The following is a 26,329-nucleotide window of genomic DNA, read 5'->3' as shown; positions in this document are numbered from 1 at the left end:
TTACAGGAAAAATTTTTTTTGCAGGAGTTAAGCACCTTGTATCCTCTGATGTGGAGGAGCCCCGTCAAATATATGTATATTGACACTGAGATTTCCACACCTCAGAGAAAGGGAATATTCACAGCAATGGCAATCTCGGTATTTAAAGGACAACCGCACCCACAGACTCAAAAAAACATGTTTATTTCATCATGGTTTGGTGTTTCCAACATTTTAACACCACTCTGGGACTATTTCGAGCTTTTTAGATATTTTTATATGCAATTTCTGACTCTGACCCCATGGGATCTGGCATCTTGAAATAATTCTGACCGTTTAGTGTCGCTCTAAGTATCCCAGAATGCATGGTTTGTCTCCAAAAAATTGCATCAGATCTGCCACGTTTTCCCTAAAGCTCCTGTCAGTGCACTGATTTTACAGGCATTCACTGCTGTGTTAGTCACCTACTACTTTTGGTTAAAATGTTATCCTTTTTCAATGACTACTTCAAACACAAGCAGTGCAAATGCTACAGAACAGAACTGAAAAGAACATTTTGTTGCTCCTTCTTCTTAGAAATGCTAACGATTTCTTTTGTGAAGGCTGAAATCTAGTTCAATGTATCTCCCCTCCCCCTTCACACCTACCTTCCTAGCTATTAAAGAGCCAAGGGTAATCTGACCCATTATCTGCATGTGATTGACAACTCACATGAGTGACCAGACTAAATGTACTGTCTTCTTTTCAGCCTTTCCTTCCTTACAATGGGAGACTTTTTGTTGCACTCCTCCTGTCAAATTTAGAACCAAGCTCCATAGCACTGGGAATAATCACCGTTTTGCAAAGCAACAAACTCCCACTTATTCTTCCTTCCTGTTTGGTTAAATAGCTAACAAATGATGCACTACAAACACAAAATATTTCACAGACTTGCATGACAGCACCCACATGCTTTTTTTAAGTGGTAATTTAAAAATGTACGGTATTGCATACTTCTTGTAATCTGATGTAGTGTTGTCAATTAATTGTGACAGACATCTGCTTCTTATGTAAAACATGCAATTAATGTCTACGCATGATCATTGCAAATGTATGCTCTTAGTTTTTGCAGCTGTTACTGTGCTTCTGCCTGTACTTTGTCACTTATCGGTAGGGCTCTTCAGAAAAGTGAGATTATAGTTTGACATTTTTGCTCGATTAAGAGTGGGCTGGGCAAGGCAACTCTGACATCACAATGTGGGAGATCCACTGGCTCTTCTATACAGCATGCAAATCAGGTGGGGATTATATCACTTTGGGGAGGAAACGTCCCGGTAGCCAGACCAAGAGCTCTGGCAGATGTGACATCATTTCAGTGCAAGCTAGAGGTTTTTCAACTTGGTTTTCAAAGTGAAAGTAAAACACTATGGAAAGGTAGGAAGCCTAACAGTGAAAACAGTTGAGTGGATTAGTTTTTAAAGCTGCACGAGTGATTTTGCGAGGCTGTATCAACGAACAGGGACTAAACAGAGACAGAAGGTTGAGCAATCTGCTTTAATATCCCGTTGTTGTCCTTAAGTCCACATTTTCAGTTACTATCAAAAACTTTCACTCTCACAGATAAACATTGGTTTGAGCTTTAGCTGCTTTTTTGTTTTTCATTAACCCTTGCACTACTGGTTAGAGCTTTAGCAGTTTTTCATCGACTCATTTGTTTTCCCTATTTATTTTATACTGCACAAACCAGCCAGACACTGTTGCTTCATATTTAGGATTTCTGGAAGCTGAGCTTTTATGCAAAGCTGAAATTAAACAAAGTGGCATTTTTGACTCCATTTTGCATCTAGTAAATTGGAAAATACAGTTCACCCAGCTGTTTAAATCAGTTTTAAGTCATTGTTGGGTTTTTTTCTGCATTTTACTGTGTTTTCTCCAAATCTGAAGTTATAGCTTTTAAAATGACGTAGTTTTACTGTTTGTATTACTTTAAGTGAGTTCTGTGATGTATTGTGCCCAACTATGTAAATCAGTTTTGAATGGGTTCTATCATTTTTCTTCACTTGTATTAGGTTTTTCTCAAAATTTGAAGATGCTGTTATTAACTTGGTTTTACAGTTTGTATTACTTTTAAAGTAATTTATATGCTGTTAAATGGGCTAATTATGTCTGACATTTATTTGATGCAATTCCACTCCCTTTTCAAACTTACAGTAAATTTTGGTCAGGTGTGTGTGTCATCTAGAGCTTTTAGTGGTTATTCCCAGCTGCAGTAGGACAACTGTTGCAGTTCTGGGGAAGTACTGGTTACACCTTTAACCAGTTTTTCATTGGCACTTTCATTTTCCCCTATTTAGTTTATACTGCAGAGCTGTGCTTGCTACAGCGGGTTTGCAATGTGCACACAATAAACGAAGGAACACGGACTTCCAAGAAGGCTGCACACTTGAGTAACAACTTAATTTCAGCTCAGAAACTCAGATAAGAGACCCAGCGAATTTGTGTTTTTTGGTTACATTTCACTAACTGGTTTGTTAGTGCACTGTCTGAATGCCAGTAAAAAAGAAATTGGGAGAACCTGAAAGGAAATCAATCACAAAAGATGAGATGAAAATGCTGACTGGGAAGAATTCTGCAGCAAAAAAGCAGTGCAAGCTCCAGCTTTGGTACAAGACATGACTTCCAGTAATCTAGAGGAAAAAATAAGTCAAATGTACTCAGAGCCGATTAAAATAAATAAAACACTGAAGGAGTATAGCAATGTATTTCGGCTTCTCCCATTAGGGGTCGCCACTGAGGATAGCCAGTCCGCAGACTGATTGGCAGTGAAGTTTTTACAATGTCAAGCTGCCAGCCCAGCGCCCAAACTTCAGAGAATGCACACGCACCTACCTGCATGTCTTTAAAACTCACTCGACTGCACTGAGGACATGCAGAGTCCACACAGATGGTGCTACAGCTGAGAATTGAACCGGAGGACCTCCTCCTGTGAGGCGACAACGCTAACCACTTAACAACTCAAATAATAAAAAGCTGGAAAAAAAATGGTAGAAGCTTTAAACTGATATTCAGATGAGGTGATAAAATCACAGGCTGAAATGAAGAAAAAGGCTGACTGAATACAAGACTGCTCAAGAAGAGATGTTCCAAAAAATAACAGAATTAGAGGGCAGATCACGTAGGGAAAACCTGAGATTTTCTGCTGTACCAGAAAAGCTGGAAGGGACAGATGGTATTAAGTTTATGAAAACACAAATAAGCAAATGGACTGGTATTCCACAGCAGGAGTTAACTGAAAGGGCACATGATGCGTTTGCTCCAAGCCTGGCCACGAGAAAGCAACCTACACCTTTAATGGTAAATATGCAATCCTATCAGCAGAAAGAGTAGATTCTGACAAAACTGTGGCTGAAGGACAAAGTACTAAAGGTGGGTGACAGTAGAGTATTTGAGGAAAATGCTCAATGTAGGGTCTCTATTAGATACACAAAAGATCAATCAAGATCTCGAACGCTTAAGTCGAAAATACCGTTCGAGATCGCTATTGTGAGATCGTGGTACAGTGAAGATCAGACAATTTGCCCGTTCCTCACTGTAATGCAATCTCAGAGTTGGTATATATAATTAGTGGAAGTTTGGGGGGGCACAGCCCCCCACAATAACAATTTCGAAGAACGGCATTTTTGACTTTTCAGCCATTCCAGATCTTGATCTTTCGTTCATATAACAGGGACCCCTTACTGTAAACAAGGCAGAAGAGAAGTAAATTTATTCTGGTAATCAGGGAATGTTGAGAAGCAGGCATGAGATTCAAACTGCTGTATCAAGCTATTTTCAGAATATTCTTTCCTGGTGGGTCAAAATCATTTTTTGATGCAGGACATGCTAAAGAGGGAATGCAAAAGCCTCTCCAAACAGTAAGCTATGAAACAGAATGAGACCCTGCTTCTTGTTCTTCTGGTAATAAAGCCCATAGAGAGACTATGCCACTGCAGCCTTTTCCAATGTTTCAAAGGAAAATCATTGAGAGAGAGAAAAAAACACAAGAGCTGACTAGAAGAACTGGGAGTATGTTGGAAATCAGCAGAGACTGGATTTGAAAGATGGAGAGCAACAGAAAGAAAACCAGCAGCTCAAAAATTGACAACTAAATGTGGGATTACAAAGAATTATATTTGTGAAACATGACAGGATAAGAAAACTTGGAATTTTTTTTAATTTGTTAAACTTGTAGGGGACTCCAAAGCATATGCCCTATTTCATGTCATTAATTTTTGGAAGAAAATTTAGGAGGGTTAAGAGGAAGGAAGGAGTTAGCTGTAAGTAAAACATTTTGTTCTTAGTAGTATTTTTATAATGCAAGACAATTGCAGGCTATAAAGTATAATTCTCTCAGTTATTCTTGAGTGTAACAGGGATGCTAAAGTAAACAGGTGCTCCTGTTTGTTTCCTTCTTTCTTTCTCCTTGTTCACTTTAAATAAATGTGGGCACAGCAGTGTAAAAAATGAAGATAAGTCTGTGAAAAAGAGCATGATACAAGAACAATCAATGTGCTTTTTCTTACTCTTGCATAAGGGAATGACTGGATTAAGGCCCTTGGCTTGATCTAGTAACAAGTTTTAAGAGAGAGCAATTAAATAAAAAAAGAACATTGAATATAATAAAAGGTTTTCCTCTAGCAAATAAAGGCATGCTTGCAGAGGAAACTGTAGATCTCTTTTTCATGTCCTCATGGAATCAATTTGATAATGGGTAATAAAAACTGAACACATTTCTTTTAATGGCTTTTTTCAAAGGTTAGGAGATAATGTTTTCTGAAAGTATTCAAGTGTTTTTCCAATCTCGAAGAGAAAACAAAAAAAAAAACAGGCAGCACTTAGAAGCATAGGCTGTACCATGCATCTTACCATGGATAGCCTTCTTTATAGGTTAACACAAGTCTATGAACATGGCTGTCAGTCTGGGATAATTGTTCCTATCAGCAGGGTAAAACTTCAACATTTGAAGATGTACACAGTTTTGTGTTGTAGTATTATGTTAATAGGTTTAGGGGTGTATTTTTTTTTGAGGGTTTTCACTAAAAAAATGCCTTTTAAGATGCAACACAGGTTCAAATCAATAGGACAAGAAACAACTGTATAAAAGATCAACCTGCCAAAAAAGAAGTTTTGTACTTACCATAACATTCCATGCGAGTTGTTTATCTCGCCTTTATTCTCACTGATGGGTTCGGAGCCGATCCTTAGCTCCGACACGGCCGATAGCAAAGCTCAAAGTTTGCCAGTAGCTCGAGACCAAGCCCCTTATCCCACAATGTACTGCTGGAATTACCTCAGATCTTGTTTGCTGCGAGTAACAGTATATACATATATACAAAACTATACATACCCTTTCATGTATTTCTATCAAGAAGACTTCCCAAAGGGGAAGAAGAAATATTGAATAACCAGGATGGTACTAGCCGCTAAGTCAACAGTCAGCCAGGAGGGGGAAGGAGGGAGGGACGTGAGAATAAAGGCGAGATAAACAACTCACATGGAACGTTATGGTAAGTACATAACTTCTTTATTTGAAGTTGTTAAATCTCGCAATTTGTTCTCACTGATGGGTAGCTTCCCTAGCACCCTCAACCCAGTACCACAGAACCAAAGGAAGACTTGCCCCTTGGAGCCTTATCTACTTTGTAATGTGTGATAAAGGTACGAGGCTTAGACCAAGTGGCTGCAGCACAAATATTGTCAAGGGGCAATTTAGCTTGAAAAGCAGAAGATGTAGAGACGGCTCTGGTAGAATGAGCCTTAGGTTTGTGCGTTAATGGCATGCTTGCATTTTCATAAACAAAGGATATACAATCAGATAACCATTTATATAAGGTTGTTTTAGCCACTGGATTGCCTTTTCTTGCTTCAAAGAAGGATACAAAAAGTTGGTCTGATTTTCTAATATCCTTAAATCTGAGCTGTCTGTGAACATCAAGTTTGCGCAGCATGTATTCCAAATTGCTAGAGTGGTTGGGAAACAGACTGGCAGCTCAAAGGCATGATTGATATTTGACTCAGAACAGACTTTAGGTAAAAATGAGGGGTTTGTTCTGAGAGATACGCTATCAGCATGGAAAATCATGAAGGGTGGTCTGACAGATAATGCTTGAAGTTCTGACACTCTGCGGGCGAAGGAAAACAATATTTTTTGTGGCCATTACAAGATAAAAATTTGAGATCACAAAAATATGCTGGTTCAAAAGGAGGAAGAATAATTTGAGACAGCATAAGATTTAAATTCCAGGGAGAATAGGGAATTTTGATCGGAAGTCTCATATGAAGAACACCTTTAAGAAAAGTCTTCGATAATTTATGGCCCATAACATTTGAGCCATCAAACCCAAGGTGAAAATTTGAGATGGCAGCCAACTGAACTTGAACTGTAGCAGCTGCTGCCCCTTCCTCAAACATTTTTGACATAAATTCTAAAATAGAAGATAGTGGAGCTCGAAAAGGGTCAGTGTTTTGTGTGTTGGCCCAAATTGAGAACCTTTTCCATTTACTGCCATATAATTTCCTGGTAGATGGCTTGTGAGAAGAATTTGTCTTGTATCTTCTGAAATTGAATGAAGCCTGGCAATTAGGGGAAGTGGATTAACCAAGCAGTCAGTTTCAGAGACTGCAGTAAAGGATGAAGGTCCCCTGACGGGTGCGTCAGAAGGTCCGGAACTGGGTCCAGGACCCATGGATCTTCCAACAAATGATGGTGGAGAAATGAAACCAAATTTGTTGAGGCCAGTAGGGGGCTACGAGTATAACAGTCCTTCCCAGCGATTTTGCTTTCTGTAAAAATCTGGGCATTAATGGGAAGGGTGGAAATGCATAAAGGAGACCCGGGGGCCAATCATGTAAAAGTGCATCTCTCGGGGGATGACCAGGAGGTGGTATTAGGGCAAAGTAGCTTCTGCATTTTGAATTGATGTGGCTGGCAAAAAGGTCGCAGGAAGGCTGGCCCTATTTGCGGAAAATCAACTCCGCAACCTGTTGTTTGAGGGATGTGCATTGCTAACAGAAAACGCTGGGACGACACAGCCCATTGCCAAACTCTGAGGGCTTCTTGATAAAGAGGGTAAGACTTGGTTCCGCCTTGCTTGTTCAAGTACCAGACTACTGACCTGTTCATCATCTTCTTTCGGCTGCTCCTGTTAGGGGTCGCCACAGCGGATAATCAGTTTCAATTTCTTCCTGTCCTCTGCATCATGCTCTTTCACACCAACCACCTGCATGTCCTCTCTCACTACATCCATAAACCTTATCTTAGGCCTTACTCTTTTCCTCTTACCTGGCAGCTCCATCCTTGGGCATCATGCTCTTTCACACCATCCACCTGCATGTCCCCTCTCACCACATCCATAAACCTTATCTTAGGCCTTCCTCTTTTCCTCTTACCTGGCAGCTTCATCCTTAGCATCCTTTTCCCAATATACCCAGCATCCCTCCTCAGCACATGTCCAAACCAACGCAATCTCGCCTCTCTTGCTTGGTCTCCAAACTGTCCAACTTAAGCTGACCCTCTAATATACCGATTCCTAATCCTGTCCATCCTAGTCACATCCAGTGCAAATCTTAACATCTTTAACTCTGCCACATCCAGCTCTGACTCCTGCCTTTTCGTCAATGCCACCGTCTCCAACCCATACAGCATAGCTGGTCTCACTACCCTCTTGTAGACCTTCCCTTTCACTCTTACTGGTACCAGTCTGTCACAAATCACTCCTGACACTTTTCTCCACCCATTCCACCCTGCCTGTACTCTCTTATTCACCTTTCTTCCACACTCGCCATTACTCTGAACTGTTGATCTTCCACACTCACCATTACTCTGAACTATTGATCCCAAGTACTTAAACTCATCCACCTTTACCAACTCTACTCCCTGCAACCTCACCATTCCTCTACCCTCCCTCTCATTTACACACATATATTCTGTTTTAGCCCTGCTGACCTTCATTCCTCTACTCTCTAAAACATATCTCCACTGCTCCAGGGTGGTCCTTACTCTCACTACATATCACAATGTCATCTGCAAACATCATAGTCCACGGGGCCTCCTGTCTAATCTCATCTGTCAACTTGTCCATCACCAGTGCAAATAAGTAAGGGGTCAGAGCTGATTCTTGATGTAATCCCACCTCCACCTTAAACGTATCTGTCACTCCCACCGCAGTCCGCACCAATGTCACACTACCCTTATACATATCCTGTACCACTCTTACATACTTCTCTGCCACTCCCAACTTCCTCATACAACACCACAACTCCTCTCTAGGCACCCTGTCATATGCTTTCTCTAACATGTCGTCCGTCTGAATTGCAATAGTTCCTAGAAGGAGAGAGAGTCCTGAAAGTACTGCAACGCCAGAAGCACCGCTCTCAACTCTAGAACACTGATGTGCAAATGTGATTCTTGATCTGTCCATGTGCCTTGGGCAGTCATTCCCTGAAAATGCCCCCCCCATCCTATCAGGGAAGCATCCGTGGTCACAGTGGCTACTGGGGGGGGCGGGGGACAAATGGTCTTCCAAATGTGACATGAAGAGACGTCAACTACCACCGAAGGGCTCTCCTGCAAGAATCCGTGATGAGAATTATATGGTGCATCGGTAGTTTCTGGTAAGACCACTGAGCAAAGAGGAGCCATTGAAGAATTTGCATATGCTTCCTTGCGAGTGGTATAGCCAGGATTGCTGCCGCCATCAAACCTAGCACCTTCAATACCTCTGCTGCTGTAGCTTTGTTCTTTGACATCAGTGAGCTGATGTTTTGGTGGAGAGGAGAGATTCGTTCGACAGGGAGATGTAGAGTGGTAGTTGAGGTATCTAACTCTGCTCCTATAAAAACGGTATGCTGCGACGGCGATAAGGCAGACTTTTCGAAGTTGATTGTAATGCCTAATTGATGGCAGAGTGTCAGAGTGTATTATGTTGCTTGAGTCAATTGATGCCTGGTGGCAGCGGTGAGGAGCCAATTGTCTAGGTATAGAAACACCTGGAATCCTAGACGTCTCGGGTGAGCCGTGACCACTGCCATGCATTTGATGAACACTCTGGGGGCTGTAGTGAGACCAAAGGGCAGGGCTCGACACTGGTAATGATTGGCTCCCAGCCGGAAGCGCCGATGATCTCTGGAGCGTCTGTTCATCTTTATGTGATAGTACACATCCTTGAGATCTATGGAGCACATCCAATTGCCTTTCCCTAGGAAGGGAAGAATGGACTGAAGCGTGACCATTTGGAACTTCTCTTTCTTTATGAACTGGTTCAGTCTGCTGAGGTCCAAGATAGGTCTCCAGTCCCCTGTGCAATCTGTGAACCTCTACGATTGCTTGTTCCCCGAGATTGGGTGGAACATCTGGGATTCTCTTTACAGGAATGGGAGGGGAAGAGAACGGTATGAAATATCCTCTGGAAATTATGCTTTGTACCCAAGTATCTGATGTTATGTTTAGCCAGGCTGCTGGGTACAAAGACAAGCGACCCCAGACTGCCTCCAGAGCCGAACAGTCAGGGGCACTGGTAGGGTTGACTGGAGAACTGACCCCTGTCACTGCGGACCCCCTCTGCCACGGGGGTAGCATCTTCCATTATAACCCCCTCCTCTGCCTCTAGAGGAGGTTTCTCCACGTGTTTCCTGAAAGTCTCCCTGTGCTTTTCAGAACCACATTTTCCCTCCCCTAGGGCCCTTAGGGTAGGGCCGAGTAGAGGTCGAAAAATGGACTCCAACGGCAGATAAGGTCTTGCCTTTCTGCTCACACCTGGTTAAAGTTTCCTTTACTTTGGGCACAAAACGTGATGAGCCATCGAATGGGGTATTAATAAAGGAAGACTTAAAGGGTTCCGCAAAGGAACACAGACGCATCCAGGCTTGTCTTCGAAGGGCAATGCCCGAACTAGTGGCTCTACTCGACCCATCAGCTGCATAGGATATGAGACGCATGGATGAGTTTACCACTGAGTTTAGGGTAGCAAGCTGGGCGTAACTTTGTCAGCCACCCCTGCAGCTACCGTACCCTGGAGTGTATCTCCTAGCGCTTTCAGGAGAGCTCTCTATAGTCTTGTAAAGTGGGTTAAGTAGTTCAGTGATCGCAGAGAAAAAGTCACTGAGCTAAACATGCGCTTCCCATATCTATCCAGACCATAGAATCTCTGTTAGGGGGATGGATAGAGGTGGATGTCTCAGATACTTTTTTTTTGGTGGCTCCAGCTAGCACCATGGCATGGCATCAACAGGCACTCCCTTTGTCAAAAATGGCTTGTCCACTGGGGCAGACATGAATTTATTGGGCTTACAAGGAACAGGTTCCAAGGCCTCTGGTGACTCCCACGCCTTACGAGAAATCAGTTCCATGAGCTCATCGTAAGGCGGAGACACCCAAGAAGTGGAAGGTTGAGACCCAAAAACCTTCAAGAGCACGGACTCATCCTCAGTAGGGGTCTTGGACTGCCAATCGCCCCTCTGACTATGGATCTCTAGTATCTCTGCAAAGGAGATATCCTCAGAGGGAGATCGAGGGGACCCTTCGGACTCATCCAAGTCCATGTCAGATGTCAAAGACTCCTGTGGGGAGTAAGTGCCTCCTCTTGCACAGTCTCTTCCTGGGCACCTCCTCAGTGGGGGGATCTGGGGAGGTCTCAGAAGAGTAGGGGACACCCTGTGGAGGTACTTGAGGCTCAGGGTCTCTACGCTTAGAAAGACCGGTAGATGAAGAAGCAGACACAGGAGCTTGCGGTGAGAGGAAGGCTGAACCGATGCTGACGTTGTCTTTGGAGACAAAACTCTCCTCATAGCATCGGAGGCACCATGGCTCCGACGAGAAGGAGTGGACGGACCCTAGAGTACCGTCCGATCCTCCCGCACCAAAACCCTGGGCTCCGAGCCCAAGATAGGAGCCAAGCTCATCTGAGCCGAAGCCCCGAGAGGAAGAGTCGGCACCGACAAATCGGTTCGATTGTCCTCCCCGGAGCCGATGGGAGAGTGTTGGCTTCTAGAGTCCTCGGTCGGCGCTGAGGACATCTGAGTAGATGGAGCCGATAACACCGGTGTGGGTATCTGCTCCAAGGATTCGCCAACCATCGGTTCGGTTTCCTTCGGCTCCAAGAGTCCAGTACGGCTCGGAGGAGTAGACAAATCTTTTCGGTTCCATGGTCTTCGGTACAGACAAGCTGGTCGGGGCCGACAACAATTTGGCAAGTCCTGGTACTTGTAAAAGCTTCTGCACTAGCCGATCCCATTTCCAAATCTGAAAGGCTGACTGAGGACTTAGCTGAATGCACCAAAGGTGCTGACTGGAGCAGAGGAGAAGGAACTTCAGAGACTGGCTCCAACACAGAGAGCTGACTCCGACTCAGAGGTACACTCGGTTCCGAGGTCTGTGGAACAGATGACCCTCCTTCTGAAATTTTTGCCTTTTTTGTCAGTTTGTCTGAAGATCAGGATTTTGAGGATTTGGAGGACGAGCTAGTACCCTCATGGCTACTCAAAACCTCAGAAAAATATTGCTGCAGCAATCCCCTGTCTATTAGTTTCCTCCTTCTCTCCAAGAGAACTCTTGAAGAAAAAGAATGGCAAATGCTGCAAGTGTCTTGGAGGTGTTTAGCCACCAGACAGTAGACACACTGAATGTGCCCGTCAGTGACAGACATTTTCTGCCCACAATCTGGGCATTTTTTGAATCCCGATTTAGGATGGGATTTTTCCTTCTCATCCGACATAGTTAATTACAAAAAAAAGAAAAAAAAAAAAAAAAGTGCAAGACAGAAAGTCCTTACTCACTTGCACAGATCCACAAAACTAATAAGCCCAAACTGGGCACTAAGTATAACAATGTAACTACAGATCACAAATATAGGGCTAAGAGGCCCACAGAGAAGAACCCTGACTATTAGAAAGACTAATAAGTGTAAATAGGACTAAAGGCCCACACAAACCACGAAGCCAACAGGGCTCTAACTATTTAAACTACCTAAACTATAGATTATATTAATAAATAACCTGATATTAACACACAACTATTTTAGTAACAAAAAGTAAGTTTTTTTATAAACTTGCTGTTATTTTTCCCACAAATGGTCCGAGCTAGCTTGATCACCGAGATCTCTCTTGCCGCAGCAAACTAGATCTGAGGTTAATTCCAGCAGTGCATTGTGGGATAAGGGGCTTGGTCTCGTGCTACTGGCAAACCTTGAGCTTCGCTATCAGCCGTGTCGGAGCCGAGGATCGGCTCCGAACCCATCAGTGAGAATAAACGGCGAGATTTAACAACTTCACATCATTAGTTTATGCATGTAACAAAAAAAATCTGAACTAGACATAAAAAAAAAAAAAAAAAAAAAAAAAAAAAAGTTATTTTTCCCACCTGATGTGTGACACAACAATACATTCTATATTATCTTTAAATGTAAATGGTCTCACAAATACATACAAACAAAAACAAAAAAACAAACAAAAGAGTAGAGTAGTGAACTATATTACAAAATATAGCGTACACAAAGATATGCTACAGGAGACACATTTGAAAAGAACAGAGTATGTGAATTTGACAAAGAAAGGTTTTCAGGATGCTTATTCAGTGGAATATCTGGGAGTACTGTCTGTGTGGTGGCCCCTTTGGAGATCTTTGATTCTCGTACAGTACCACATGGGCAGAGGCTTGATGCTTGGCAGAATGAGACAAAAAGCACCGGGAAAAAAAAATGTTTTAATGGTTACTTTCATAAAACTGCTGTGAGCTAAAATGAGATCTCCAGTTTTGTATTTTAAAGGCTTTTCAGATATGCTACTTTGCTTGTGCTACTTGCATTTTAGTTGTAATACATATTAAAGTCAAAGTAAACTTTTTGTCATTTACACAAGAGAAGCCTAAATGAAATTCAGAGCATCAGCTGACCACAGAGTACATAGGAAGCATGGATAACAAGAACAGTATAACATTTCAATTTAAATAAGATATTCAATGCAAGAGCCACAGGAGAATAAATAAATCAATAATAAACAGCAAAAACACGCAAGCCCCTCCAGACAGTCATAAGAAGAATACTGTACATAGCAGCATGACAGTTTCACAACTTCGAATGTTATAATATCGACCCCTATTCAGCGAACGCTGACAACATCGAACATACAGAATAGCGAATTTTTTTCCTAGGGAAAAAATTTGCTGTTCCAAAACACATACACACAACACAAGCGGACAAGCGCACCAAACACACAGCAATTCACACACATACACCTAAAATCTTACATCTAACCCTACACTAAACTGTACATACACAACTAACTATCCACTTACCTTAACCCACACCCTAACCCTAAGGTCCGACACTATCGCACACTCAGCTCACCCGTGCCCTAACCCTAACTCACCTCCCCACCCTAACCCTCACGTTGTTTTTTATATATATATATATATATATATATATATATATATATATATATATATATATACACATATATATATATATATATATATATATATATATATATATATATACACATATACATACATACATACATACATACACACACACACACACACACACACACACACACACACACACACACACAAATATAATTACATAATATAGTTTATATGCGTTACATATGAATCATGAATGCAGACTGATGAACACACAGCTGGAGAAAATATCTATTAAGGTAAACACACACACACTACATAAATGTAATACCTCTGCAGGTTCGAACATGTCTGATTGACAGCTGTTTAGTTGACTGTTTATGATCAACAGGTGTCTGAAATGGAATAATTCCCAGGGTTGTAGAATATACCGCTACCTTATGTTTGTGTGATCCCAATAGTGAATATATACAAGCCGAAAGTGTCGAGGAGAGTGGGACGCAGCAGATCTTTTGCTTTGTTCTTTTTTTTTTTTTTTTTAAGTTAAATTTTGTATACTCCCAAGAACAGCTTCAGATCATGCATAGTTATATGTCGACGCTGACATTTGCAATGTTACTGCATCAACATTGGGTGTATTTTTTGACGTATAATAATACAAATGATACACACATACATAAATGTGATAAATATAAACATATAAATGTGAGATATTTAGATACATGTGTATTTATATAATATGCACACACACACACACACACACACACACACACACACACACACACACACACACACACACACACACACTATAAAACAGAGTGGAGATTCGATCTAGAATGATGTCTCAAAACTATGTAAAGTGATTTAAATATTGCATACAAATGTAAATTAAACGTGTTTCTGTTGCTTTTTGCATAAAAGCTGTAAATACAACTATCGCTTCAAGTAGGTAGGTAGGACTGTACTAGCAAAGAGGATTTATGCAGGATACAGTTAAACTCAACTATGCAACTAATTCATAGTGAAGTTAGCCTCTCACAGAGGAGTACTGTGTGCCTGCAACACTATTTCTGGGTATATGTTAGATCAAGAAAAATTGCTGTGGAATACACCTATGAATTTTACCTCTTAACAGAAAACTAACTTTCCAGCACACTGGCTTTTTAAAATACATAGCTAATGGAATTTAGCTTGTTCGCGCATGAATGTATTAAGAAATGAAGGTCTTTTATATTTTCAAAAGACATTAAGTTGGAAGTCAACATTGCTACAGGACCACAAAAAAACACCCATAGCCATCCTTAGGCATAGGCCAACTAGGCGGCCGCCTAGGGCGCCGTTCTAACAGGGGCACTTTTCCAGTATTTATTTGGTGTAGGTAGATCAGGATGGGGGCACCAGGAAGTGTGGTGGGGGGCGCCATGGAGCCCTTTTGCCTAGGGCACCAGTTTAACTAGGGCCGCTCCTCTACCCTACTTATAATGCAGCAATGAAAAGGAGTCCCAGATCCAAAAGCAAGCCTAAACAAAATGCTGTTTTCAGTCCTAAAAGTTCATTGTCACCCATTCACTCCTAACAGCTTAACTCTATTCACTATGTACCACTATTGCAAACATTAAAATCTTATTTCCCCATCTTTCATCTCTCAATCTTCTCTCCTTATGCTACCTTTTCAAATTATACACATACACACACAATTACTCTTTTCAAACTTCACAACAACCTCTACTACCTAAACAGAATCTTCTACCTGCTGCACCTTTATCATCCTTAATCACTATTCTACTCACCTCCACCTGATAAACTCTAATGCACTCATACATAAAATGCTGCATTCTTATTCACATACATTTCCACAATTAACAATGTCATCAGCTGCAAAACAAAATGCCACCACAAATTAAGCACACTGTGAATTTATTTTCAAGGACTTGTGCACTACAGGCCTTTTTTTGTAAAACATATTTAAAAAGTATTTCTTGAGAACTGGGTAATGACAACCATTTTCAGACAAAGCATGGGGAGCAAAGCTCCATTAAAACAATATTAAGACAACTCACAGACCCAAGTAACATGTTAAATAAATAAATACTACAATCAATTTACTATTCTACTGTATATTAGTATCACAGATCAAGATAACGGTTAGCAAAACAATTGAAAAAAGTTCCAACTATGATTTACTTATCTGCCTAGTAGCACTCATTTCTGTCTTTTAACGCGTAAGATTTACGTCATTCTTCAAAATTTACCCTGACACCGTTGTCCTTACCTTCTTAATAGTGAAACGAGTGCTACCATGGGTCCTGTGAGGGGGAAGATCGCTTACCTGAAACGTCGATGTTATGAAGTGTCGATGATGTGGAGTCGAACATATGAGTGTCGCTGTTTTGACTTGTCGGTGAAGTGATAGGTATCCATATATATATATATATATATATATATATACACACACACACACACACACACACACTTCCACTTCAGAATCTTGAATTACTGAAAACACGAACTTCATATGCTCGAGACCATATGATCGAATTTTCAGAAACTCAAAATTCCAAAGTGAAATAAAAAAAAAAAAAAACACAGTTTCTGCAGGTGGGCACATCCATAAACCTACACTACAAATAAGCAGGGGGGCAAACCCCCCTACTTAAATATGTCAACTCCGAGATTGCATTACAGTGGGGAAAAGGGAAATCTCCCATTCCATGCTGTATGCAGAAAAGCAGAACGGGAGATTTCCAGTTTCCTCGCTATAGTGCGATAATGGAGATGGTATGCATACATACATATAAATATATATATATATATATATAAAAATACATATATGTGTATATATATTATAGATCTCAGGAACTATCGACCTATTAGCCTGACGAGCCTGGTCCGCAAGGCCATGGAACGTATTATCATGGAACTCATAAACAAAGACATTGGTAACCCCCAAACTCTGGATCCCACCCAGTTCGGGTTTGTGAAAGGCACATCATGCCTCCTGAACCTGATCGACTGCTTTGAGGCAGTCACCAAAGCTGTGGATGAGGGTAAGGTGGTTCACACAGCCCATCTTGACATCACTAAGGCTTTCAACGCTATCCCCCATTCTGGAATTATAGCTAAACTCACTAAACTAGGTATAAATCCCTACGTCACAAGATGGGTTGCACTGTAAAAGTTGCAGACTCCAAATCTGACCACAAAGCAGTGACAAGTGGAGTACCACAGGGTTCCGTCCTGGGACCTCTCCTGTTTGGTATCTACTTCTCTGAAGTACAGGCTAACACAGAAGGCCTCTGGCTAATTGAATTTCGCAGATGACTGCAAACTTGGAGCCATAATCATGTCCCCAAATGATGTGGACATCCTACAGAAGGGCCTCACTGAGACAGATGACTAGTGTCACAGCCATGGCCTCAAGTTCAATGCCAAAAATTGCAGTGTCATCCCCTTTGGTAAAAACTCTGTACCCATGAACTACCAAACAGGCAGCGATCTACTTAACACCGAATACGTGATAAGAGACCTTGGGACCCAGGTGGACAGTGGTCTCTCCTTTGATAGTCACATCGCCACAGTAGTCAGGAAGTCCTTCTTCTTGGCACACCTCATCATAAAAGGGTTCTCATCCAGGAAAAAAAAAAAGAAGAGGTCATTGTTCCCCTCTACTCGACACTCATTAGACCCATTATAGAGTACAACGCCCCTTTTGGATGTACCTCACAAGACATCTGCAGCAGCTGGAAAGGCCACAGAAGTACCTCACAAAAAGAGAATAACTGTCCTCAAACAAATGCCCTACACAGACCGCTTCAAAAAACTCCAGCTTACGCCATAGCATATCGCCTACTCCAAGGTGATCTCTGCCGAACATATAAAGCTATGTCAAACCCAGAGCTGTTGGACATGCTACACCTAAAGAAATCCCAATCTCTCAGAGCTACATGCTCTAGGGACCTAAACCTTGTCACCACAATAAACAGGACACGCTGGAGAGATAGATTCCTGTCCCAGAGACTTCCTATACTCTGGAACAAGCTACCCATCTATGTCAAGCAAAATTCATTAGCACTCTTCAAGAAAAATCTTGATGAGTGTATGGGAAATAGGAAATGCACCCCGGGGATCAGTTCTGTGTCTCTGCTCGACAGTGGCACAGGAAAATAACTTTCTTGGGTGGCGTAAGCCATGGAACCTTGTTGGCTAGGCTTACGTAGGCCCTTGGGCTGTGTATATATATATATATATATATATATACACACACACACACACACACACACACACACACACACACACACACACACACACACGTGTTTGTATGTATATGCATGCGCACACACAGATATATTTTATGTATGTAGCTGTATATATATTATATATGCATATATATCTAACCTAAGAAGACTTTATATAAGGGATTAACAGACGCACACACACACACACACACACACACACACACACACACACACGTGTTTGTATGTATATGCATGCGCACACACAGATATATTTTATGTATGTAGTTGTTTATATATTATATATGCATATATATCTAACCTAAGAAGACTTTATATAAGGGATTAACAGACAAGACAGCATTAAGGAGCACTTAGTGTTAGCAGATCATTGACATTAACAAAAAGCAAGACTGCCTTTTCCAAAACTAGTCTCGTCTACATACAATTTGTTTATCCACTACATTCAAAAACAAACAAACCTATTACAACTTTCATGCAAAACCTACCAATTTAAATAATTTTCAAATTACTGTCAATATGCCAATATTCTTTTATAAACAGACAACACTAACCTGATTAGCAAACAAAATAAACCACATATCAGTAGCCTAGCTTAGTTGGTGACATCAAGGTAGCTACAGACTTTAAAGGCCTTCTACCAGACATCTTCTTTATAATATATAGTTCACTAATGACAAACCCGCCTTATAATATTGCAGACATATATTCTGACAGGAACCGTCTTGAAGGAAACGAGTTTCTTTTATCCTGAGCCATTCTCAAGTTTAGGCTCCCAATGTACACAAACACACTACAGTTTCTATGTATACCCAGTCAAGCAGCATTAACACTAAATAGTTTATGCACAGACAGTTTTATGCCATCTGTCAATATGCATACTGCTGAATAAAAAGTAGGTTAGCCAAGTCAGGATGAATTATAAATGCAAAACAGCTATTTAGGCTTAACAGATAAAAACCCTCCATGATGTAGTTAGTGAAGACAACAAGATGGTTCACTCTAAATCCAAAAGAATGGCAGAGGTGACTGTGCGAAGGAACGCAAATCGCAAATCAAAGCAAAATAGCGTACAAAAACTTTAATAACCGCTTTCATCACACGACTTCATCAGAATACACTCCATTAAAAAAGATGGTGTCTTAAATACATACTTAATTAATCAATCAACATAATTGTAACCAATTAAACAATGAATTAATTTAAAATTTAAAACCACAGTATTCACATTCCAAAGAAAAAAGACAAATCATTTTGTTTGTTAATAACTAATTTGCGATATTTTAAAAAACATTTGACATTAATAGTCTCATTTAAACCAGGTATTTTATCAGAATTTAATCTAATTTGCCATAGCGTCTCCCTTTGTTCCAGGTAATTTTTGAAATCCAGCTATTTTGAACAATTCAACTAGTATTAATGTTGTTCATAATAATAATTCAGTAGTCAATAGTTCCAAGTTTGATTTAGTATGTTCATTTGAAATGAGCGGGGACATGAACAGTATTAAAACTGTGCTTCCAAGGAACTGGAGGGTCATTCAAGGTAACTCTGACATTACCCGTGTAGTTGGTAATAAACCGCGCTTTGTTTTTCGCAATACTCATAACATCAAAAAAATGTTAGAGTATAATAATTCTAATTCTAACAAAGTCATGACAGGCAAGAAGGGTATGTTTTGTTGTCAAGGTTGCAGGGTCTGTAGATACATTTCAGTAGGCACTAATATTGCAGTTGCAGCCAGTGACAGAACTTTTGAGGTTCCAGAGTTTGTCAATTGTAACTCACATGGGGCGGTGTACATTGGTATGTGTACGGCGTGTCCAGCATTCTATGTGGGAATGACCACTAGAAGTCTGGGCACCCGTATCAAAGAACATTTATACAGTATTAGATGTAAAGATGAAAATAATGCTTTATATAAGCATTCGGTTGTTTGTCCTTTTTTTAAAAAATTTGTTTTTTTCTATTTTAGAAGTTTGTAAACCAGATAATAGAGCCGGGGATTTCAAAAATTACCTGGAACAAAGGGAGACGCTATGGCAAATTAGATTAAATTCTGATAAAATACCTGGTTTAAATGAGACTATTAATGTCAAATGTTTTTTAAAATATCGCAAATTAGTTATTAACAAACAAAATGATTTGTCTTTTTTCTTTGGAATGTGAATACTGTGGTTTTAAATTTTAAATTAATTCATTGTTTAATTGGTTACAATTATGTTGATTGATTAATTAAGTATGTATTTAAGACACCATCTTTTTTAATGGAGTGTATTCTGATGAAGTCGTGTGATGAAAGCGGTTATTAAAGTTTTTGTACGCTATTTTGCTTTGATTTGCAATTTGCGTTCCTTCGCACAGTCACCTCTGCCATTCTTTTGGATTTAACTGTCTTGTTAAGCTTTTTGTTTTTATAAGATGGTTCACTCTCATGATTATGAAAAAGTGTCAAACTAGTACATACTAAATGTTCTATCTTCTCAGTCACAGCCACCTTTGCTTCAAAACTAGACAAGTTAGCAAATCAAAGTACAAGTTCCAATTAATTAGCAGCCAAATATTATCCGGCTATAATGGAAAACACTGAGCCATGCGAAAGTTGCAGTCATGAAAGCAGTACTGGGTTCTTTTATGTCAATACAAAGGCCAGTTTTCAATATGCGTGAGGCTTGTTTTACTTTTATTTAATTCACTTAAAAAGTTAACAGAACAAAAGGTTTTTAGATCATTATGTACGGCCTCTATTCCTCAGCAATTTACCAGAAAATCAAACACTTACTTGGGACAGGGCAAAAGTATGAAGGGACACAATCAAGGCAGTTACACAAGTTAAACAGAACAGGTTTTGTATCAACATGTGTTTTCTGAATGGTATTGGGAGGGACAGGGCAAAAATTGGAGATATTTAAAAGTTAAACAAGTCAACAGTTTAGCATCAATATGCACTTTCTAAAATAAAAATCACCAATTATAAAACTGTAGACTGCTTTTCTGGTAAACCACTGAAAATTGCAAACATTTTACGAGGAACAGCAAAAGTATGAGGCAAATCCTAGTCATTCTTCAAAATTAGGCACTTCTGGTAGTAGATCGGTGATTTTTTAACGGTCCAAAATAAAATGTTAAGGCAGGAGTAAACAGCTGTCAAACTATGCTACTGCCTTAACATTCTAAGCACTACCCAAATGTACTACCACTGTTAAGTGTTCTCCATTATTGCCAATTATCCACCAGATATAGAATAGGCAGACTGTGTTATCCAATCAGAAGCACTCATGTTCATTTATCAAGCTGTACTGCCATGTTTATAAGGAAGCCATAACCCACTGCTAAAAATATCACAAAGCTATATTGCTTTCAAAGCATCAATGTATCAAACAGTTATGTTACAATGATCTACAACAGAAAGTAGTACTTAATTTACAAGTCACAGCAAAACAATAATTTAAAATTTCCACAAACTGCAAAACTCGGTAAAATAAACTGCCACATCACCTACACAAAATAAGCACAGAGCAAACAAAAACAGAGTATGATTATGCACTGTCCACTTCAGTCCATTTTGTATAATAAATTAAAAAATAATTCTTAGTAGCCCCTCAGCCATTTTATGTCTAGCTTCATCCGAAAAATGAAGTGAAACTTTCTGTCCAGTGTGTGCATTCATAAAAAAGATCACTGTTTTGCGATAATTTCTTTACAAACTGCATACTTCTCACACTGTTCTTTGGAATATTTTAGTATTGCATTCTTACTTCAATCATTACTGGAAAGCAAATCTGATTAAGTAAAAAAGGACACGTACGTTACTACTGCAGTCTTACTTCACTTTCTTTGAAAGCGCATTTGATTAAATGTAAAATAACAGTATTTAGTATATACTTTATGATCCACAGAAATAAAATTGGTATGTCAGAATGAAACAAAAGCTAGAATTAAACAAATATCATGCAACAGTATTAAATGCTTTAATATAGTTCACTTTGAATCAGTACTTAATTTTATAAAAAGCTTTATAAAGACTTTAAATATAAACTTAATAGTGCATGACATACAGTATACCATTCTACCCTCACTATGGAAATTTAACTCTTAATTTTCTGGTAAAGTGCTACTGCATTTTTGGTATCTTCCTTTGTGCCAAACACTATGCTGGTTTGCAAACAACTAAAAATGCTGGAATTCTCCATTAAAAAGATAGGGAATAGGGTGGAATTATTCTAAATAGCCTATTTAAACAACAACCCCAAAAGCAAAGCTGGGTGAATGAATGCCATGAACAAAAGGTATAATGCTAGACTGAGCTTTTCCATACTGCACCTAATATTAAAAGAAATAACATCAGCAGATAAATTCAACAATAAATCTAAACGGTGTACAGACTCTTCTCATGTGTAACATTAAGTATAAACTACACAAAATTTAAAGCTATTACAACAAAGTGCTTGCCAGGGTACAATTAAAATATAAAAAAATTTTGAAACACTTCTCTGACTCTAGGATGCCTTGATGTACCAAATCTAGGCTTAGCATTACGGAGAGCAAAATAATGGCTGACAGTGACAGACAGATGTGTTTACACATTGAAAAGTGGCCTTTAAAGGATAAAAAAAAGTTCCTAAAACGATAAGTCATGGCATTCCAGAGCTTTGGACAGTATCAAAAAATCTCTCTCCTCTAGGTACAAGTATATGCATAAGAACGGTGAGGAAAAAAATTTGGGAAGCATGACCTCAACGAGCACGTAGGTTGCCTGATTAAGGTGGGAGGTAAGAAATAGTCAAGAAGAAGTAATGCCACTTGGATCCCCCTAACACTTCTGAGTGGCAGTATGTCTACGAAACAACTATCCAACACTATGAAATAAGAAACAGAAAAATTGCTGATGCATACAATGTGTACATAAAATAAATGTTACATAGGTTATTGATTCAGTCATTCTCTAACTATTAAAATTAATTTAAGTTCTTACCTCTTCTAACTTTGGACACTGGTAGTTCCAGCCACAGATCTTATCATTCCCAGTAAACATATTCATGGACATCATGCATATTGTAAGTGTGACTGTTCCAACAATAACTTCCCATGGGTGAGAGGCAACAAATGATCCATGCATGCGAAATAATCTTGACAGCATTTTTATTTTTCTTGTCAGTCAGCTATAGAGAGAGAGAGAGAGAGAAGCAAAATTATTTGCTGATTCTCAACCAAGACGAGGTAAATGCTAAGATAAATCATGAGTCACTCAGAAATGGTGATTAAGTAGTAAAATATGTTATTACTATTTCAGAAACTTGTGTTTCCTACAAGCCAATAAAACATAAATACTTGGCTGACCAGGTTTCACTTATCAGTCATGACAAGCCGAAGGAAGCAGAACATCAACAAAGCATACAGGCTGAGATGCATAGCCTATTGGGTATAAAAATAATTAAACATCCAAAATGCTGCTGCAGCTCCTGATATTGTAAAGGAAGAAATTAAAGCAACAAGAAATACAGAAGATAAAGTGGGTTAGCAAGAAGATTAAGAAAGTAATGTTAATGCTTAGACCACTGATTAAATCATGCACACACAAGGTCACGCATCTACAACAAACATCTAATTTATTATTTGTACCCCACGACCAAATGATTACCTCCAATTTATATTTTCACCAAAATAACTCCCAAGCTTTGCAGGGCAACTGTCACTATAGACCTACTGCTATTTATACAGCAACACCAATATCCTCAACAGCTTTAGGCTGCAACTGTGTGTGTGTGTGTATATATATATATATATATATATATATATATATATATATATATATATATATATATATATGTATATATATATATGTGTATATATATATATATATATATATATATATATATATATATATATATATATACATACACACACACATACACACACACACACACACACACACACACACACACACACACACACACACACACACACACGTTTCAGCAACCAAAACATAAACTGTCAGATGCTAGAAAGTAGAAGCTATTTAATATACCTCTTACAAACACACATACTACTAAATTATGCTGTAAAACGACAACAATGATCAGTTTCTGTTGCGGACTTTAATTTCAGCAACTGACACCCAATGTTGTTTATGCTAACATATAAAAGTGGAACTTCGAGCAGCCCAGAAATGTAACTTTCACAAATTATTTAGCACAGTGACAGCTCCATCGCTTACAATAATACCACCTCATAAACAAGATCCAAAATAACCCAGACGTGTCTAAAATACTGCCTGATCTTTAAAAGAAAACACAGATTCAAAAAACACGATGGATGACAAGAAAATATTGTTATACCTCAACAAATATAAAGCAGAAAAATAAATAACGTAAAAAGATATTCTCGTCTCGTGCTGATGTCAACTGGTAAGAGACTGAAAGCATAGAATTACGTGAAAGGGTGAAAACCGAAAAGGTCGTAATCTTCCGACAACACTACCTATCAGAGAACTATTTCCTGCCTTAAAGAGACGTCCGTAGGTTGCTATGACCACCTCTAACTGACATTTAATAGGCTACCGAAGAGCTAAACGCGTGATCTTACGAGTGGAAATCAGCCAATTAGAAGAGAGACGATATATATTTCGTGTAGTTCGGTTGGATATGGTTCTCTTCCCTGATTATCATTATTTACTTTGTAGTCTGTGAGGGTTTGCACGCCTTTGTTGTTTTGCTTCCATAACTGAGCAAGCAGTAAAGTGGGTGAATGAGTGTTGGGTAGAGCTGTAAGTACGTATGCCAACCACTAGAAACAAGGATAACATTTACTTTTCCTTATGAAAGGTGCACTGAAATTCGCAGTATGGTTGCGTGCATTAAAAACATTTACTTTTCCTGACGGCACTTTGCACGTCTTGTTTTTTATGGATTTTCTTTTTTTTATTTTATGAAATACTCAGCACTTATGATGCACGTTTTACTATTTTTGCTTGTATGGGTTACATAGCTCTCAACCAATCAGGGACAAATCCAGAAAAAATCGGGGACTTAAGGGGGATCATGATAGTCTATTAATTTGACACATTAACAGAATTAGAGAATGTGAAATATACATTTCCTGAAGTAAAATAAGTATTCAGCTCTTAATTATTGTCATTATTTATTAAGTATAATTTACCACCGTTTGTCTAAAAGGCACCAATGTTTAAGAGGGACAGAGCTAAAGTTTGAGTCAAAATCAGGGACATCCCTGAAAATCAGAAACAGTTGAGAGATTTGAGTCGGGTTATGCTTTTTATAGGTTCATAGGTAGGTACTAGGCTATCTGCCCAAAGGCATTTATAAGCCATGCCAGAATGTGTTGGCTTTCGCTGCCCCCTTAGATTAGTTCCCTGTGCCTCTGTCCAGCAGAGCCACTGAAGTGATCCCAGCGGTAAACTTTCTGTTTCCTATCCACTCGTCAAGGTTTCTTTTGAAGAGTGTTAGTGAGGAGCTCTGTCTAATGTAGATTGGGATCTTGTTCCAAAGCATGGGAAGTCTCTGGGACAGGAATCTATCCCTCCAGCACGTCCTATTTATTGTTGTGGTGAGGTTTAGATCCCTAGAGCGTGTGGCTCGAGGGATAAGGTTTTCTTTAGGTGGGGCATGTCCATCAATTCTGGGTTGGACATGGCCTTGTATGTCAGGCAGAGATCACTTCTGAGTAGGTGGTATGCAACCGAGTACAGCTGGAGTTTCTTCAGTCGAGCTGCATAGGGCATCTGAGGCCAGTGATCCTCTTGGTGAGGTACTTCTGTGGTCTTTCCAGCTGTTGCAGGTGTTTTGTAAGGTACATCCCAAATGGGGCGTTGTACTCTCTGATGGGTCTGATGAGTGATGAGTAGAGGGGCACAATGATCTCTTTTACTACTTTTACTTTTACTCTTTTTTTACTAGTACTTTAATGCATAGTCTGTGAAGGAAGCGTGAGAGAGACACAATGCATGCCGTTAGGGAAAAGTCTGAAGTTGTCATTTCATTATGGCTTATGACTGTTTTTCTTCAGTGAACGTTTTTCATTTTGAGTCTTAAGTTTTGCGTTCAGCGCTGATGCACATTGAAAGGCTTGTCACACATTCAGTATTAAGAACTTTTTCTAACACATATATTAATTCAGTAAAATTATGCTTTATAAGTATGAAGAAACAGTTAAAATGGCGTGAGCTTTTAAGTTTCAGTTGTTAAGTGTGCCACATTCTAGAAATGGAAGGCTGAAAGATATGGAGCTGTAGTATTTACAAACTGATCATTAGCGCTTTGTCAATACTGGCTTCAAACATACTGAATCGTACATTCCAAGCATAATATCTCATACTTCTCAGCTGTCCAGAATTTTGCATAATGTCCAGATTTTTGTGTCATAGTTTAGTCTGTTCCTCATAAAATGTGTGTTTTTCTTGCAAGTCATTGAGGATTGTAATAACTTAATAATGATAGCCGTTTAGGTTTTGGACTTTATATCCTTCAGAAAATGTATAATGAATCAAAACTTGTTATTCTTGAAACTTTATAAATTTATACGAACAATATTTGAAATCTGTGTTTGATTTTTGGGCCTTTGTCATTCATTGTTTTTGGCTTTGTTCGTGTTTCTTTTACTATGAGTTATGTCTCAGGACCAGCCGCAATATGAGTCACACTATTACTATTTTCCCTAGCTCTTCTCTAAGTTTTCATTTTCTAATTGCGTGATGATAGTGCATCTC

The 26,329-nt window shown here is 39.4% G+C and overlaps 1 protein-coding gene across 1 annotated transcript in view; it reads right to left on the bottom strand.

Annotated features, from left to right (window-relative positions):
* HMGCR (3-hydroxy-3-methylglutaryl-CoA reductase) overlaps positions 1 to 24,105 on the bottom strand; it is a 1,147,080-nt gene extending 1,122,975 nt beyond the window's left edge. The window contains exons 1-2 of the mRNA XM_044064441.1: positions 23,943 to 24,105; positions 22,580 to 22,766 (exon numbers count right to left, since the gene is read on the bottom strand). Coding sequence (XP_043920376.1) covers positions 22,580 to 22,744 — 165 coding nt within the window. The 5' untranslated portion in view covers positions 22,745 to 22,766; positions 23,943 to 24,105. The remainder of the gene's footprint in view (positions 1 to 22,579; positions 22,767 to 23,942) is intronic.
* Between the last annotated feature and the right edge of the window lie 2,224 nt (positions 24,106 to 26,329).

The sequence above is a fragment of the Protopterus annectens genome, chromosome 2.part2, assembly GCF_019279795.1.
Source record: "Protopterus annectens isolate FY-2018-M chromosome 2.part2, PAN1.0, whole genome shotgun sequence".
NCBI classification, from domain to species: Eukaryota; Metazoa; Chordata; order Ceratodontiformes; family Protopteridae; genus Protopterus; species Protopterus annectens.
This window is presented reverse-complemented; position numbering and strand designations above follow the sequence as displayed.